This window comes from Engystomops pustulosus, chromosome 2 (assembly GCF_040894005.1).
Source record: "Engystomops pustulosus chromosome 2, aEngPut4.maternal, whole genome shotgun sequence".
NCBI lineage: Eukaryota > Metazoa > Chordata > Amphibia > Anura > Leptodactylidae > Engystomops > Engystomops pustulosus.
Window position 1 is genome coordinate 261,870,025 of NC_092412.1, and position 18,940 is coordinate 261,888,964.

At 53.5% G+C, this 18,940-nt stretch overlaps 1 protein-coding gene across 4 annotated transcripts in view; it reads right to left on the bottom strand.

The window, feature by feature from the left end:
* Positions 1-18,940, bottom strand: part of LOC140119685 (uncharacterized) — a 61,277-nt gene that overhangs the window by 27,265 nt on the left and 15,072 nt on the right. For all 4 annotated transcript variants that reach the window (XM_072138972.1, XM_072138974.1, XM_072138971.1 and 1 more), the window contains 3 exons: positions 12,524-12,793; positions 10,537-10,779; positions 8,332-8,583 (listed from right to left, as the gene is read on the bottom strand). In XM_072138972.1, the coding sequence (XP_071995073.1) occupies positions 8,332-8,583; positions 10,537-10,779; positions 12,524-12,793 (765 nt within the window). The remainder of the gene's footprint in view (positions 1-8,331; positions 8,584-10,536; positions 10,780-12,523; positions 12,794-18,940) is intronic.

Consider the following 18,940-nt stretch of genomic DNA (forward strand, 5'->3'; position numbering starts at 1 on the left):
CACTGGTCGGGGCTGAGCACTGGTCAGGGCTGATCACTTGTACAAGCTGAGCTCTGGTGGGGGCTGAGCACTGGTGGGGGCTGAGCACTGATACGGGCTGAGCAATGGTCCGGGCTGAGCGATGGCCCGGGCTGAGCACTGGCCCGGGCTGAGCAATGGTCCGGGCTGAACACTGGTTTGGGCTGAGCACTGGACAGGATTGAGCACTGGATGGGGTTGAACATTGGGTGGACTGAGCACTAGACGGGCTGAGCACTGGACGGGGTTGAGCACTGGGGCATGCTGAGCACTGGTCGGGGCTGAGCACTGAGGCAGGCTGAGCAATGGTACAAGCTGGGCACTGATACAAGCGGGGCACTGGTCGAGTCTGAGCACTGTTCCGTGCTGACAACTGGGGTGGGCTGAGCACTGGTACAAGCTGAGCACTGGGACGGGCTGATCACTGGGGTGGACTGAGCACTGGTACAAGCAGAGCACCCGGGCGGTGCGGAGCACTGGTACAAGCTGGACACTGGTCAGGGCTGAGCATTGTTCAGGGCAGACAACTGGGGTGGGCTGAGCACTGGTCCGGGCTGATCACTGGGGCGGACTGAGCACTGGTACAAGCTGATCACTGGTCCGGTCTGAGCACTGGTACAAGCTGAGCACTGGTCCGGGCTGAGCACTAGTCCGGACTGAGCACTGGTCTGGGCTGAGCACTGGTCCCGGATGAGCACTGGTCTGGGCTGAGCACTGGTCCCGGCTGAGCACTGGTCAGAGCTGAGCACTGGTACAAGCTGAGCACTGGTACAAGCTGAGCACTGGTCGGGGCTGAGCACTGGTCCGGGCTGAGCACTGGTCCGGGCTGAGCAGCTGGTTCGGGCTGAGCAGCTGGTCCGGGTTGAGCAGCTGGTCCGGGTTGAGCAGCTGGTCCGGGCTGAGCACTGGTCCGGCCTGAACATTGGTCCTTGCTGAGCACTGGTCCTTGCTGAGCACTGGTCCGGGCCAAGCACTGGTCCGGGCCGAGCGCTGGTCCTTGCTGAGCGATGGTCCGGGCTGAGCACTGGTCCGCGCTGAGCACTAGTCCGGGCTGAGCACCAGGGAGGGGCTGAGCACTGGTGGGGGCTGATTACTGGTCGGGGCTGAGCACTGGTGGGGGCTGATCACTGGTCGGGGCTGAGCACTGGTACAAGCTGAGCAATGGTCCGGGCTGAGCAATGGTCTGGGCTGAGCAATGGTCCGGGCTGAACACTGGCCCGGGCTGAGCAATGGTCTGGGCTGAGCACTGGTACAAGCTGATCACTGGTGGCGGCAGAGCACTGGTTGGGGCAGAGCACTGGTCGGGGCTAAGCACTGGTCAGGGCAGAGCACTGGTCGGGGCTGAGCACTGGGGCGGGCTGAGCACTGGTTGGGGCAGAGCACTGGTCTGGGCTGAGCACTGGTACGAGCTGAGCACTGGTTGGGGCAGAGCACTGGTCGGGGCTGAGCACTGGTTGGGGCACAGCACTGGTCGGGGCTAAGCACTGGTCAGGGCAGAGCACTGGTCGGGGCTGAGCACTGGTCAGGGCTGAGCACTTGTACAAGCTGAGCTCTGGTGGGGGCTGAGCACTGGTGGGGGCTGAGCACTGATACGGGCTGAGCAATGGTCCGGGCTGAGCGATGGCCTGGGCTGAGCACTGGCCCGGGCTGAGCAATGGTCCGGGCTGAACACTGGTTTGGGCTGAGCACTGGACAGGATTGAGCACTGGATGGGGTTGAACATTGGGTGGACTGAGCACTAGACGGGCTGAGCACTGGACGGGGCTGAGCACTGGGGCATGCTGAGCACTGGTCGGGGCTGAGCACTGAGGCAGGCTGAGCAATGGTACAAGCTGGGCACTGATACAAGCGGGGCACTGGTCGAGTCTGAGCACTGTTCCGTGCTGACAACTGGGGTGGGCTGAGCACTGGTACAAGCTGAGCACTGGGACGGGCTGATCACTGGGGCGGACTGAGCACTGGTACAAGCAGAGCACCCGGGCGGTGCGGAGCACTGGTACAAGCTGGACACTGGTCAGGGCTGAGCATTGTTCAGGGCAGACAACTGGGGTGGGCTGAGCACTGGTCCGGGCTGATCACTGGGGCGGACTGAGCACTGGTACAAGCTGATCACTGGTCCGGTCTGAGCACTGGTACAAGCTGAGCACTGGTCCGGGCTGAGCACTAGTCCGGACTGAGCACTGGTCTGGGCTGAGCACTGGTCCCGGATGAGCACTGGTCTGGGCTGAGCACTGGTCCCGGCTGAGCACTGGTCAGAGCTGAGCACTGGTACAAGCTGAGCACTGGTACAAGCTGAGCACTGGTCAGGGCTGAGCACTGGTCCGGGCTGAGCACTGGTCCGGGCTGAGCAGCTGGTTCGGGCTGAGCAGCTGGTCCGGGTTGAGCAGCTGGTCCGGGTTGAGCAGCTGGTCCGGGCTGAGCACTGGTCCGGCCTGAACATTGGTCCTTGCTGAGCACTGGTCCTTGCTGAGCACTGGTCCGGGCCAAGCACTGGTCCGGGCCGAGCGCTGGTCCTTGCTGAGCGATGGTCCGGGCTGAGCACTGGTCCGCGCTGAGCACTAGTCCGGGCTGAGCACCAGGGAGGGGCTGAGCACTGGTGGGGGCTGATTACTGGTCGGGGCTGAGCACTGGTGGGGGCTGATCACTGGTCGGGGCTGAGCACTGGTACAAGCTGAGCAATGGTCCGGGCTGAGCAATGGTCTGGGCTGAGCAGAGGTCCGGGCTGAACACTGGCCCGGGCTGAGCAATGGTCTGGGCTGAGCACTGGTACAAGCTGATCACTGGTGGCGGCAGAGCACTGGTTGGGGCAGAGCACTGGTCGGGGCTAAGCACTGGTCAGGGCAGAGCACTGGTCGGGGCTGAGCACTGGTCAGGGCTGAGCACTTGTCGGGGCTGATCACTGGTACAAGCTGAGCACTGGTGGGGGCTGAGCACTGGTGGGGGCTGAGCACTGATACGGGCTGAGCAATGGTCCGGGCTGAGCAATGGTCGGGGCTGAACACTGGTTTAGGCTGAGCACTGGACAGGACTGAGCACTGGATGGGGTTGAACATTGGGTGGACTGAGCACTAGACGGGCTGAGCACTGGACGGGGATGAGCATTGGGGCATGCTGAGCACTGGTCGGGGCTGAGCACTGAGGCGGGCTGAGCAATGGTACAAGCTGGGCACTAATACAAGCGGGGCACTGGTCGAGTCTGAGCACTGTTCCGTGCTGACAACTGGGATGGGCTGAGCACTGGGCGAGTCTGAGCACTGGTCTGGGCTGAGCACTGGTCGAGGCTGAGCACTGGTCCGGGCTGAGCACTGGTCGAGGCTGAGCACTGGTCCGGGCTGAGCCCGGGGCGGACTGAGCACTGGTACAAGCTGAGCACTGGGGCGGGCTGATCACTGGGGCGGACTGAGCACTGGTACAAGCAGAGCACCCGGGCGGGGCTGAGCACTGGTACAAGCTGGACACTGGTCAGGGCTGAGCATAGTTCAGGGTAGACAACTGGGGCGGGCTGAGCACTGGTCCGGGCTGATCACTGAGGCGGACTGAGCACTGGTCGGGGCTGCGCACTGGTCGGAGCTGAGCACTGGTCCGGGCTGAGCAATGGTCCGAGCTGAGCACTGGTCCGGGCTGAGCACTGGTCTGGGCTGAGCACTAGTCTGGGCTGAGCACTGGTCTGGGCTGAGCACTGATGCGTGCTGAGCACTGCTCCGGGCTGAGCACTGGTCCAGGCTGAGCAGCTGGTCCTTGCTGAGAACTGGTCCTTGCTGAGCACTGGTCCTTCCTGAGTACGGGAGGGGGAAAGCACTGGTACAAGCTGATCACTGGTCCGGACTGAGCACTGGTCCGGGCTGAGCACTGGTCCGGGCTGAGCACTGGTCCGAGCTGAGCACTGGTACAAGCTTAGCACTGGTACAAGCTGAGCACTGGTCCGGGCTGAGCACTGGTCCGAGCTGAGCACTGGTCCGAGCTGAGCACTGGTCCGGGCTGAACAGCTGGTCCGGGTTGAGCAGCTGGTCCGGGCTGAGCACTGGTCCTTGCTGAGCACTGGTCCTTGCTGAGCACTGGTCCTTGCTGAGTGATGGTCCGGGCTGAGCAATGGTCCGCGCTGAGCACTGGTCTGGGCTGAGCACCAGGGAGGGGCTGAGCACTGGTGGGGGCTGATCACTGGTCGGGGCTGAGCACTGGTGGGGGCTGATCACTGGTCGGGGCTGAGCACTGGTGGGGGCCGATCACTGGTCGGGGCTGAGCACTGGTACAAGCTGAGTAATGGTCCGGGCTGAGCAATTGTCTGGGCTGAGCAATGGTCCGGGCTGAGCAATTGTCTGGGCTGAGCAATGGTCCGGGCTGAACACTGGCCCGGGCTGAGCAATGGTCGAGGCTGAGCACTGGTCTGGGATGAGCTATGATCCGGGCTGAGCAGCTTGTAAAAGCTGAGTTCTGATCCGGGCTGAGCACTGGCCCCGGCTGAGCACTGGCCCGGGCAGAGCACTGGCCCAGGCTGAGCACTGGTCCGCTCTGAGCACTGGTCCGGGCTGAGCACTGGTCCGGGCTGAGCACTGGTCCAGGCTGAGCACTGGTCAAGGTTGAGCACTGGTCGAGGCTGAGCACTGGTCCGGGCTGAGCACTGGTCCGGGCTGAGCACTGGTCCAGGCTCAGCACTAGTCAAGGCTGAGCACTGGTCTGGGCTGAGCACTGGGTCCAGGCTGAGCACTGGTCCGGGCTGAGCACTGGTCCGGGCTGAGCACTAGGGTGGGCTGAGCACCCTTGACAGGACACTGCACATAGTACACCCTCCTCTTAGTACACACTACTCAAAGTACACACTACACAGGACATTGCACACAGTGCACACTCCCTGCGCATAGTACACAGGGCACTGCACACAGTGCACCCTGCACATAATACACACCCTGCACATAGTACACACTACACAGGACACTGCACATTGTACACACTGCACAGAACACTGCATATACTACACCCTGCTCTTAGTACACACTACTGATAGTACACAGGACACTGCACATACTACACCCTGCACATACTACACTCTACACAGGTAACTGCACATAGTACACTCTACACAGGTAACTGCACATAGTACACACTACACAGGTAACTGCACATAGTATACATTACACAGGTAGCTGCACATAGTACACACTACACAGGTAACTGCACATAGAACACACTACACAGGTAACTACACATAGTACACACTACACAGGTAGCTGCACATAGTACACACTACACAGGTAACTACACATAGTACACACTACACAGGTAACTACACATAGTACACACTACACAGGTAACTACACATAGAACACACTGCACAGGTAGCTGCACATAGTACACCCTGCACTGCTCTTAGTATATGTGCCCTGTTGTGCATTGGATTTCCTGTGATCTCTGACCACAATCCTGACCTGATCCTCCCTCTATGACCCGGGTAGGTCCTGGACTTGTGCTGCCTGCCCTGACCCTCTCCTGGCTGCCTGGTTCTGCCACTTTTCCTGACAGCATGCATGCCCGGTGTCTCTGTGCCCACTGGGCCAGCTGCTATCCACACCGGGACCACCACAGGACAAAGAGTGAGAATAAAGAAGAGAGAAAAGGAGAGGGCAGAACAAGACTGGAGAATAGAACACAATTATCAGTGCAGGGTGTACTATGTGCAGTGTCCTGTGCAGTGTGTACTATGTGCAGTGTGTACTATGTGCAGTGTGTACTATGTGCAGTGTGTACTATGTGCAGGGTGTACTATGTGCAGGGTGTGTTATATGTGCAGGGGGTGTACTATGTGCAGGGTGTACTATGTGCAGTGTCCTGTGCAGTGTGTACTATGTGCAGTGTGTACTATGTGCAGTGTGTACTATGTGCAGGGTGTACTATGTGCCGTGTGTACTATGTGCCGTGTGTACTATGTGCAGTGTCCTGTGCAGTGTGTACTATGTGCAGTGTCCTGTGCAGTGTGTACTATGTTCGGAATGTGTACTATGTGCAGGGTCCTGTGTACTATGTGCAGTGTGTCCTGTGTACTATGTGCAGGGTCCTGTGTACTATGTGCAGGGTCCTGTGTACTATGTGCAGTGTCCTGTGCAGTGTGTACTATGTGCCGTGTGTACTATGTTCGGAATGTGTACTATGTGCAGGGTCCTGTGTACTATGTGCAGTGTGTCCTGTGTACTATGTGCAGGGTCCTGTGTACTATGTGCAGTGTCCTGTGCAGTGTGTACTATGTGCCGTGTGTACTATGTACGGAATGTGTACTATGTGCAGGGTCCTGTATACTATGTGCAGTGTCCTGTGCAGTGTGTACTATGTGTGGAATGTGTACTATGTGCAGAGTCCTGTGTACTATGTGCAGTGTCCTGTGCAGTGTGTACTATGTGCCCTGTGTACTATGTGCAGTGTCCTGTGCAGTGTGTACTATGTGCAGTGTCCTGTGCAGTGTGTACTATGTGCAGGGTCCTGTGTACTATGTGCAGTGTCCTGTGCAGTGTGTACTATGTGCCGTGTGTACTATGTGCAGTGTCCTGTGCAGTGTGTACTATGTGCCGTGTGTACTATGTGCAGTGTCCTGTGCAGTGTGTACTATGTGCAGGGTCCTGTGTACTATGTGCAGTGTCCTGTGCAGTGTGTACTATGTGCCGTGTGTACTATGTGCAGGGTCCTGTGTACTATGTGCAGTGTGTCCTGTGTACTATGTGCAGGGTCCTGTGTACTATGTGCAGGGTCCTGTGTACTATGTGCAGTGTCCTGTGCAGTGTGTACTATGTGCCGTGTGTACTATGTTCGGAATGTGTACTATGTGCAGGGTCCTGTGTACTATGTGCAGTGTCCTGTGCAGTATGTACTATGTGTGGAATGTGTACTATGGTCCTGTGCAGTGTGTACTATGTGCAGGGTCCTGTGTACTATGTGCAGTGTCCTGTGCAGTGTGTACTATGTGCCGTGTGTACTATGTGCAGGGTCCTGTGTACTATGTGCAGTGTGTCCTGTGTACTATGTGCAGGGTCCTGTGTACTATGTGCAGTGTCCTGTGCAGTGTGTACTATGTGCCGTGTGTACTATGTTCGGAATGTGTACTATGTGCAGGGTCCTGTGTACTATGTGCAGTGTCCTGTGCAGTGTGTACTATGTGCCGTGTGTACTATGTGCAGGGTCCTGTGTACTATGTGCAGTGTGTCCTGTGTACTATGTGCAGGGTCCTGTGTACTATGTGCAGGGTCCTGTGTACTATGTGCAGTGTCCTGTGCAGTGTGTACTATGTGCCGTGTGTACTATGTTCGGAATGTGTACTATGTGCAGGGTCCTGTGTACTATGTGCAGTGTCCTGTGCAGTATGTACTATGTGTGGAATGTGTACTATGTGCAGAGTCCTGTGTACTATGTGCAGTGTCCTGTGCAGTGTGTACTATGTGCCGTGTGTACTATGTGCAGTGTCCTGTGCAGTGTGTACTATGTGCCGTGTGTACTATGTGCAGTGTCCTGTGCAGTGTGTACTATGTGCCGTGTGTACTATGTGCAGTGTCCTGTGCAGTGTGTACTATGTGCAGGGTCCTGTGTACTATGTGCAGTGTCCTGTGCAGTGTGTACTATGTGCCGTGTGTACTATGTGCAGGGTCCTGTGTACTATGTGCAGTGTGTCCTGTGTACTATGTGCAGGGTCCTGTGTACTATGTGCAGTGTCCTGTGCAGTGTGTACTATGTGCCGTGTGTACTATGTTCGGAATGTGTACTATGTGCAGGGTCCTGTGTACTATGTGCAGTGTGTCCTGTGTACTATGTGCAGGGTCCTGTGTACTATGTGCAGTGTCCTGTGCAGTGTGTACTATGTGCCGTGTGTACTATGTTCGGAATGTGTACTATGTGCAGGGTCCTGTGTACTATGTGCAGTGTGTCCTGTGTACTATGTGCAGGGTCCTGTGTACTATGTGCAGTGTCCTGTGCAGTGTGTACTATGTGCCGTGTGTACTATGTTCGGAATGTGTACTATGTGCAGGGTCCTGTGTACTATGTGCAGTGTCCTGTGCAGTGTGTACTATGTGCGGAATGTGTACTATGTGCAGAGACCTCTTATACGTCTTGTAATGTGATGATCATGTAGGTCACTGGGGAATGTGCAGCGCCTCACACAAGGGACATGCATGAAGATTGGGGCCCGGGCCCTGTATTCGGGGGTCCCCTGTGTGAGTCTGGGCAGGACCCTGTTTTGGGGATGAGAAGTTACAGGGTGAGAACCTCATGTTGGTGACACACGTATGGATGTAGGCAGGTTCCTGGGGTCTGCTAGTAGGACATGTCCGCACTCACGTGGACAGGCCTGGAAGATCTGTGTAGCATTCTTCTCCTGGAGGTGGTTTCTCACTGAGCAGTGCACGTCCCAGGGACCAGGAGATGACACTGGGGCCCTCGTCCTTCTCTCGTCCTTTGTGGTATTTTCTGATATTATTTCTCCATTCACAGACAGTGAGAAGACGAGGTCTGTTCCCTTCTCCGTCATGCAGGACACCTCCAGGCTGCCATTGTGACAGGAGAACTTCAGGACTGGGACCGATGGAGGAACTAGGAGACACAAACATCTCTGGTGAGAAGAGGGCACCACACGTGGGCCTCAGAGCTAACACTCATCATCATCATCCATCCCCACCACGTCCTCATCAACATTGTTCTCAATCTAATAATAGTGGATGAGTGCACGCGCCGCGGCCTTTATTTACTACCGGACATAAATCTGCAAAACCAACCTAGAAAAAACTTTATTCACCAGAACTTTGTATCAAACTTTATTAACAAACCTCAGATTCGCCATAAGACAAACTGAATTCAACCTAACAGGGAACTTTCCCCGGTACATAAACCAAAGGCCGTGACAAGAAGACAAGAAATCTTACAATACAATCACAAGGGCGGGTGACACGGTCAGGGGGTCCGGGGTTCAGTACTACAAAAGGGAGACTTAGCACTAACCCCGGACATGTGACCTTACTAGTAGCCAATGAATCCCTGTCACCAAGGGGCAGAAGAAGAGATCCCCCAGTGACAGCCTCCCATTGGCTCTGACATCACCGGGCAGACTTCAGCCCAGGAGGCAACAACAAAGAGCGGGAAAATTTTTCCCGCCAAATGACCTCAAACAGTTCACCATATACCTGCCCCTCATCCCTCAGGAACCCTCCTTATTGTCCGGATCCCCCACATTTCCAAGATAGGGTTAAGGGGTTTTACTGTATTTGTCTCTTAAATTTCAAAAATTTTGCTATGTGGGAACCTGGTCAAATCACAGAACCCCCCTGATTTTAAGCCGAACCACCCCAAGTTTAGTACGAGGTGAGAGGTAAAGGGATTCACAGTTGATTGGAGGGAATAGCACAGTTATCATCAAAAGTTATGGGGGATTTCATCAACTCGTCCTTAAAGTGGACCTCACTGAGGGGGGGGGGGTTGCATTAGCATGCGGACCTCCTCCTCTCTGATGTCACAAGCTGAGAGGAAGACCCTCCGTCTATAAATGCTGGGCTTATGGTGATGGACATTGCCAGTCATAGGGGGTCATTTATTAAGGGCCCGATTCGCGTTTTCCCGACGTGTTACCCGAATATTTCCGTTTTGCGCCGCTTGTACTTAAATTGCCCCGGGATTTTGGCGCACGCGATCGGATTGTGGCGCATCGGCGCTGGCATGCGCGCGACGGAAATCGGGGGGCGTGGCCGAACGAAAACCCGACGTATTCGGAAAAACCGCCGCATTTAAAAACCGAAAATGTGTCGCATAAGGACCGCTTACCTTCACCTGGTCCAGCTCGGTGCATTCCGGCGCGATGAGTTTACTTTCAGCGCAGCAGCGCCACCTGGTGGACGGCGGAAGAACTACCTTATTAAATCCCGGCCGGACCCGAATCCAGAGCGGAGAAGCCGCCGCTGGAACGCGAATGGACCGGGTAAGTAAATTTGCCCCATAGTCTATATGTTATGTGTGCATTGTACTTTTTGGTATATTAAATTTTACAATTTAATAAGTCTCTGCTTGTAGCCTTGGAGAAGTTTCGGAGGAGATTTACCAGAGGAAGTTGTCTGTGAGAATGAGGTGCCTAGAGTTTTCTTAGTAATGTGGCAGCTTGTCTTTGGGAGCTTAAATCCACCATCTCGGATATCTAGGTGGGGTTTATGTTGTTACACTACCTCCTGTAAGTGTAGCCACTGACTGAACTCAAGAGTGGGGGTTCATCACAATTCAACCTTCATCATTGGGATCTCCAGAGAAGACCCGAGAACCTCCACTTATATCACTGATCTCGTGGCAAAGGAGGAACTTCAGAGAATATAAATCTCAGACTGGATGTGGACATCGACCTCCTCATCAGTCATACTCAAGTTTAGTTCCTCAGTATCGTGATAAGCCATGTGTGGGCCCCCGCAACTATAACACACGTAGTCATGAGGAGAAGATCTCCTACACATAACCCACCATTCTTCTGTTAAGACATCCATAACCTTCATAGATGGACAGAAGACTCACCTGGACAGGCTCGGAAGGTTAAGTTCTTCTGCTTCTCCCCCAGGTTGTTCCTCACAGAACAATGAGCACTCCCAGATCCAGGTGATGACAAAGTGACATTAACTTCTGTAACATCTATTTGGACAACTGTTCCATTCACAGACAGTGAGAATATGGGGTCTGTGCCGTTCTCCACAGAGCAGGAGATCCTGGGGCTTCCATCGTCAAGACACTGAGCCTTTATCACAGGATCCGAGAGAGGAACTAGGAGACAGAAGAATAGCTAATGTGAAGAAACATATAGAAGGTGGTCAGCTGGGCTGTAACAATCTCCTGGTAGTCCACCTGCTGCATCAGGAGCACAAACTCAATGCTCAGTTTGGCAGAAGACACAAATCCCAGAATCCCAAATCTATATTTATAGACTTTTAACACAGCTCTGGAAGGTTCTAAGGAGCCAGCCGATCACAGCCTGCTTTACCCTAGAAAAGATAAATTTAGCATAAAACAAAGCATTAAAGGAAATCTACAATTACCAAAAAGTAAACAAAATCTGCAAATACCCACCTGCCCTCTTCATCTTGATCCTGGCACTTGACATGCTGGAATCACCATAATTAGCAGCCTGGAGCACAAGGATGAGATGGCCGATGCTTCGGGCTGCTTATTATTATGCATGCCTCCTCCATGATGTCACCTCCCTCTCCAATCATGCGAGAGGGGCAGTCCGGGGGCGTGCATAATTAGCAGTCTGGAGCACAAGGATGAGATGTCCGATGCTTCGGGCTGCTTATTATTATGCATGTCTCCTGCATGATGTCACCTCCCTCTCCAAGCATGCGAGAGGGGCGGTCCGGGGGCGTGCATAATTAGCAGCCTGGAGCACAAGGATGAGATGGCCGATGCTTCGGGCTGCTTATTATTATGCATGCCTCCTGCATGATGTCATAATTAGCAGCCTGGAGCGCCAGACACCTCATCATATAATTATAAGTCTTTTTTTTTAGGTAATCCCGGCGTGTTAAGATCCAGCGCACGGATCAAGATGAAGGATTTTTTTACTTTTTGATACTGGTGGATTTCCTTTAACTCTTTATGGTGTCCATTATACCGTAGCGCAGAGCAATGCGGCCCACCCAGAGGATTTATGTACTCGGATAGTGTGGGGTCTCTCCATGTCTGAGCCTCGTGAAAGCTGCATAAACAAAACCCATGAGAAAATGGCGCAAATTTCACCAATTTCACCGCATTTGGAATTTTATTCCCCAGGACACGGTACGGATAATAAATACCATCACTAAGAAGGACAAGTTTTTATGCAAACAATAAGCCCCCAACAGCTCTGTGCATGGAAAAATAAAAACGTTAGAGATTTTTGACAGTAAGAAGGGAAAAAAAAATTTAAATTTAAAAACCAAAAAAGGGGTAAAATGTGTGAGGAGTGAAAGGGGCTGGACCAGAGTCATTCTATATAAAAGGGGAGGGGTTAGCAATGTTATGTTTTTTGGTATGTTTTCTATTTTAAATATTAACCCCTTAATGACCGACGTATCGGGATTCTCCAGCCGCCATACTTCTTCTGATGCAATACCCTTCTACTGCGCCGCGTTTCTATAGAAACTCATGTGATCGGTAACCAGAACCCGTGTCTTGGTTTGTGAACAGAAAATTCCCGTCATATTCGTAGCACCAGTGCAGGGGGCGGGCCTCGCGTTTGCATGTGATTGGCAATAGATTGCATTCATTGGACGAGCAGCGCGCATGTGATCAGACCGAGCCCCGCCCCCTGCACTAGCGGTACGCGTGACCGCACCCTCAGGATCAGACAACAAACCATCGGGGAGTGATTGGTTCTCATTCAATGTTTTAATGTGAGACGTTTGGGGTGAGGCCGGTGACATCACAAGTTGGGGAAACCCCTAAGCACCCCTAAGAAGCCTCATCCCCTCCCCCATGAGAAGACCCTGGACTGATCCCCGTGGGGGTCTTCAGCAGGGGCAGCACTCACCTGGACAGGTCACTGGAGATTTCCAGATTCCTCGCTGACTGACCCCATTTCTCACAGAACATGTAATATTCCAGGGTCCTGGAGAGGTCACGGTATCATTGACCTCAGCAAAACCCCCCATAGACCTCCATGAAAGGGAGTTCTCCTTCAGTAACTCTCCATTCACCAAAATGGAAAAGCTTGGCTGGTCCCCGGCATCGGACTTACAGACAATGTCCAATCCACCATCCAGACGGCAGGAAAGGTTCAGGAGCGGCTCTGATACCGGTGCTGAGGAGAGAGGAAACATCAGGACCAAGACCTCCATCATCCATGATCCCTGAGGGACATGGACCACAGAGGGGTCCCCTATAGCTCCATGGTACCTCCACAATGGGGCTCAGGTGTAAGGTAAAGGGGTTATTTCCTCTATACGCCCCACTCATTCCTCTATACACTACACCCCTCCCCTGCTCATCCCTCTATACACTACACCCCTCCCCTGCTCATTCCTCTATACACTACACCCCTCCCCTGCTCATCCCTCTATACACTACACCCCTCCCCGCTCATTCCTCTATACACTACACCCCTCCCCTGCTCATGCCTCTATACACTACACCCCTCCCCTGCTCATTCCTCTATACACTACACACATCCCCCTCCCCCGCTCATTCCTCTATACACTACACACATCCCCCTCCCCCGCTCGTTCCTCTATACACTACACCCCTCTCCTGCTCAGCCCTCTATACACTACACCCCTCCCCGCTCATTCCTCTATACACTACACCCCTCCCCTGCTCATCCCTCTATACACTGCACCACTCCCCGCTCATTCCTCTATACACTACAGACATCCCCTCCCCTGCTCATTCCTCTATACACTACACCCCTCTCCTGCTCATCCCTCTATACACTACACCCCTCCCCTGCTCATTCCTCTATACACTACACCCCTCCCCTGCTCATTCCTCTATACGCTACACCTCTCCCCTGCTCATCCCTCTATACACTACACCCCTCCCCTGCTCATTCCTCTATACACTACACCCCTCTCCTGCTCATTCCTCTATACACTACAACCCTCCCCTGCTCATCCCTCTATACACTACACACATCCCCTGCCCCCGCTCATTCCTCTATACACTACGCCCCACCCCTGCTCATCCCTCTATACACTACACACATCCCCTGCCCCCGCTCATTCCTCTATACACTACGCCCCACCCCTGCTCATTCCTCTATACACTACACCCCTCCCCTGCTCATTCCTCTATACACTACACCCCTCCCCTGCTCATTCCCCTATACACTACACCCCTCCCCTGCTCATTCCTCTATACACTACACCCCTCCCCTGCTCATTCCTCTATACACTACACCCCTCCCCTGCTCATTCCTCTATACACTACACCCCTCCCCTGCTCATTCCTCTATACACTACACTCCACCCCACTCATTCCTCTATACACTACACCCCTCCCCTGCTCATTCCTCTATACACTACACTCCACCCCACTCATTCTTCTATACACTACACTCCGCCCCGCTCATTCCTCTATACACTACACCCCTCTCCTGCTCATTCCTCTATACACTACAACCCTCCCCTGCTCATCCCTCTATACACTACACACATCCCCTGCCCCCGCTCATTCCTCTATACACTACGCCCCACCCCTGCTCATCCCTCTATACACTACACACATCCCCTGCCCCCGCTCATTCCTCTATACACTACGCCCCACCCCTGCTCATTCCTCTATACACTACACCCCTCCCCTGCTCATTCCTCTATACATTACACCCCTCCCCTGCTCATTCCCCTATACACTACACCCCTCCCCTGCTCATTCCTCTATACACTACACCCCTCCCCTGCTCATTCCTCTATACACTACACCCCTCCCCTGCTCATTCCTCTATACACTACACCCCTCCCCTGCTCATTCCTCTATACACTACACTCCACCCCACTCATTCCTCTATACACTACACCCCTCCCCTGCTCATTCCTCTATACACTACACTCCACCCCACTCAGTCTTCTATACACTACACTCCGCCCCGCTCATTCCTCTATACACTACACTCAGCCTCCGCTCATTCCTCTATACACTACACCGCTCCCCTGCTCATTCCTCTATACACTACACACAACACCCGCCCCCGCTCATTCCTCTATACACTACGCCCCTCCCCTGCTCATTCCTCTATACACTACACACATCCCCCGCTCATTCCTCTATACACTACACCCCTCCCCTGCTCATTCCTCTATACACTACACTCCGCCCCACTCATTCCTCTATACACTACACCCCTCCCCCGCTCATTCCTCTATACACTACACCCCTCCCCTGCTCATTCCTCTATACACTACACCCCTCCCCTCCTCATTCCTCTATACACTACACTCCGCCCCACTAATTCCTCTATACACTACACCCCTCCCCTGCTCATTCCTCTATACACTACACTCCGCCCCGCTCATTCCACTATACACTACACTCAGCCCCCGCTCATTCCTCTATACACTACACCCCTCCCCTGCTCATTCCTCTATACACTACACCCCTCCCCTGCTCATTCCTCTATACACTACACACATCCCCCGCCCCCGCTCATTCCTCTATACACTACACCCCTCCCCTGCTCATTTCTCTATACACTACACCCCTCCCCTGCTCATTCCTCTATACAATACACCCCTCCCCTGCTCATTCCTCTATACACTACACTCCGCCCCACTCATTCCTCTATACACTACACCCCTCCCCTGCTCATTCCTCTATACACTACACTCCGCCCCGCTTATTCCTCTATACATTACACTCTGCCCCCGCTCATTCCTCTATACACTACACCCCTCCCCCACTCATTCCTCTATACACTACACCCCTCCCCTGCTCATTCCTCTATACACTACACCCCTCCCCCGCTCATTCCTCTATACACTACACCCCTCCCCTGCTCATTCCTCTATACACTACACCCCTCCCCTGCTCATTCCTCTATACACTACACCCCTCCCCTGCTCATTCCTCTATACACTACACTCCACCCCACTCATTCCTCTATACACTACACTCCGCCCCACTCATTGCTCTATACACTACACTCAGCCCCCGCTCATTCCTCTATACACTACACACATCCCCCGCCCCGCTCATTCCTCTATACATTACACACATCCCCCGCCCCCGCTCAATCCTCTATTCACTACACCCCTCCCCTGCTCATTCCTCTACACACTACACTCCACCCCACTCATTCCTCTATACACTACACTCCGCCCCACTCATTGCTCTATACACTACACCCCTCCCCTGCTCATTCCTCTATACACTACACCCCTTCCCTGCTCATTCCTCTATACACTACACTCCGCCCCACTCATTGCTCTATACACTACACCCCTCCCCTGCTCATTCCTCTATACACTACACCCCTCCCTCGCTCATTCCTCTATACACTACACCCCTCCCCTGCTCATTCCTCTATGCATTACACTCCTCCCCACTCTTCCCTCTATACACTACACTCCGCCCCACTCATTCCTCTATACACTACACCCCTCCCCTGCTCATTCCTCTATACACTACACTCCGCCCCACTCATTCCTCTATACACTACACCCCTCCCCCGCTCATTCCTCTATACACTACACCCCTCCCCGGCTCATTCCTCTATACACTACACCCCTCCCCTGCTCATTCCTCTATACACTACACACATCCCCCTCCCCCGCTCATTCCTCTATACACTACACACATCCCCCTCCCCCGCTCGTTCCTCTATACACTATACACATCCCCTTCCCCCGCTCATTCCTCTATACACTATACACATCCCCTGCTCATTCCTCTATACCCTACACCCCTCCCCTGCTCATTCCTCTATACACTACACCCCTCCCCTGCTCATTCCTCTATACACTATACACATCCCCCTCCCCCGCTCAATCCTCTATACACTATACACATCCCCCTCCCCCGCTCATACCTCTATACACTACACACATCCCCCTCCCCCGCTCGTTCCTCTATACACTATACACATCCCCTTCCCCCGCTCATTCCTCTATACACTATGCACATCCCCCTCCCCTGCTCATTCCTCTATACACTATACACATCCCCCTTCCCTGCTCATTCCTCTATACACTATACACATCCCCCTTCCCCTGCTCATTCCTCTATACACTATACACATCCCCCTCCCCCGCTCATTCCTCTATACACTATACACACCCCCCTCCCCCGCTCATTCCTCTATACACTATACACATCCCCCTCCCCTGCTCATTCCTCTATACACTATACACACCCCCCTTCCCTGCTCATTCCTCTATACACTATACACATCCCCCTTCCCCTGCTCATTCCTCTATACACTATACACATCCCCCTCCCCCGCTCATTCCTCTATACACTATACACACCCCCCTCCCCTGCTCATTCCTCTATACACTATACACACCCCCCTCCCCCGCTCATTCCTCTATACACTATACACACCCCCCTCCCCCGCTCATTCCTCTATACACTATACACATCCCCCTCCCCTGCTCATTCCTCTATACACTACACACATCCCCCTCCCCTGCTCATTCCTCTATACACTATACACATCCCCCTCCCCTGCTCATTCCTCTATACACTACACCCCTCCCCTGCTCATTCCTCTATACACTACACCCCTCCCCTGCTCATTCCTCTATACACTACACCCCTCCCCTGCTCATTCCTCTATACACTACACCCCTCCCCTGCTCATTCCTCTATACACTACACCCCTCCCCTGCTCATTCCTCTATACACTACACCCCTCCCCTGCTCATTCCTCTATACACTACACCCCTCCCCTGCTCATTCCTCTATACACTATACACATCCTCCTCCCCTGCTCATTCCTCTATACACTATACACATCCCCCTCCCCTGCTCATTCCTCTATACACTATACACATCCCCCTCCCCTGCTCATTCCTCTATACACTACAGCCCTTCCCTGCTCATTCCTCTATACACTATACACATCCTCCGCCCCCGCTCATTCTTCTATACACTATACACATCCTCCTCCCCTGCTCATTCCTCTATACACTATACACATCCTCCTCCCCTGCTCATTCCTCTATACACTATACACATCCTCCTCCCCTGCTCATTCCTCTATACACTATACACATCCTCCTCCCCTGCTCATTCCTCTATACACTATACACATCCTCCTCCCCTGCTCATTCCTCTATACACTATACACATCCTCCTCCCCCGCTCATACCTCTATACACTATACACATCCCCCTCCCCTGCTCATTCCTCTATACACTATACACATCCCCCTCCCCTGCTCATTCCTCTATACACTATACACATCCCCCTCCCCCGCTCATTCCTCTATACACTACACCCCTCCCCTGCTCATTCCTCTATACACTACACCCCTCCCCTGCTCATTCCTCTATACACTATACACATCCCCCTCCCCTGCTCATTCCTCTATACACTACAGCCCTCCCCTGCTCATTCCTCTATACACTATACACATCCTCCTCCCCTGCTCATTCCTCTATACACTATACACATCCTCCTCCCCTGCTCATTCCTCTATACACTATACACATCCCCCTCCCCCGCTCATTCCTCTATACACTATACACATCCTCCTCCCCTGCTCATTCCTCTATACACTATACACATCCTCCTCCCCTGCTCATTCCTCTATACACTATACACATCCTCCTCCCCTGCTCATTCCTCTATACACTATACACATCCTCCTCCCCTGCTCATTCCTCTATACACTTCACACATCCCCCTCCCCCGCTCGTTCCTCTATACACTACACACATCCCCCTCCCCCGCTCGTTCCTCTATACACTATACACATCCCCCTCCCCTGCTCATTCCTCTATACACTATACACATCCCCCTCCCCCGCTCATTCCTCTATACACTACACCCCTCCCCTGCTCATTCCTCTATACACTACACCCCTCCCGTGCTCATTCCTCTATACACTATACACATCCCCCTTCCCCTGCTCATTCCTCTATACACTATACACATCCCCCTCCCCCGCTCATTCCTCTATACACTACACACATCCCCCTCCCCCGCTCGTTCCTCTATACACTACACACATCCCCCTCCCCTGCTCATTCCTCTATACACTATACACATCCTCCTCCCCTGCTCTTTCATCTATACACTACACCCCTCCCCTGCTCATTCCTCTATACACTACACCCCTCCCCTGCTCATTCCTCTATACACTATACACATCCTCCTCCCCCGCTCATTCCTCTATACACTATACACATCCTCCTCCCCTGCTCATTCCTCTATACACTATACACATCCTCCTCCCCTGCTCATTCCTCTATACACTATACACATCCTCCTCCCCTGCTCATTCCTCTATACA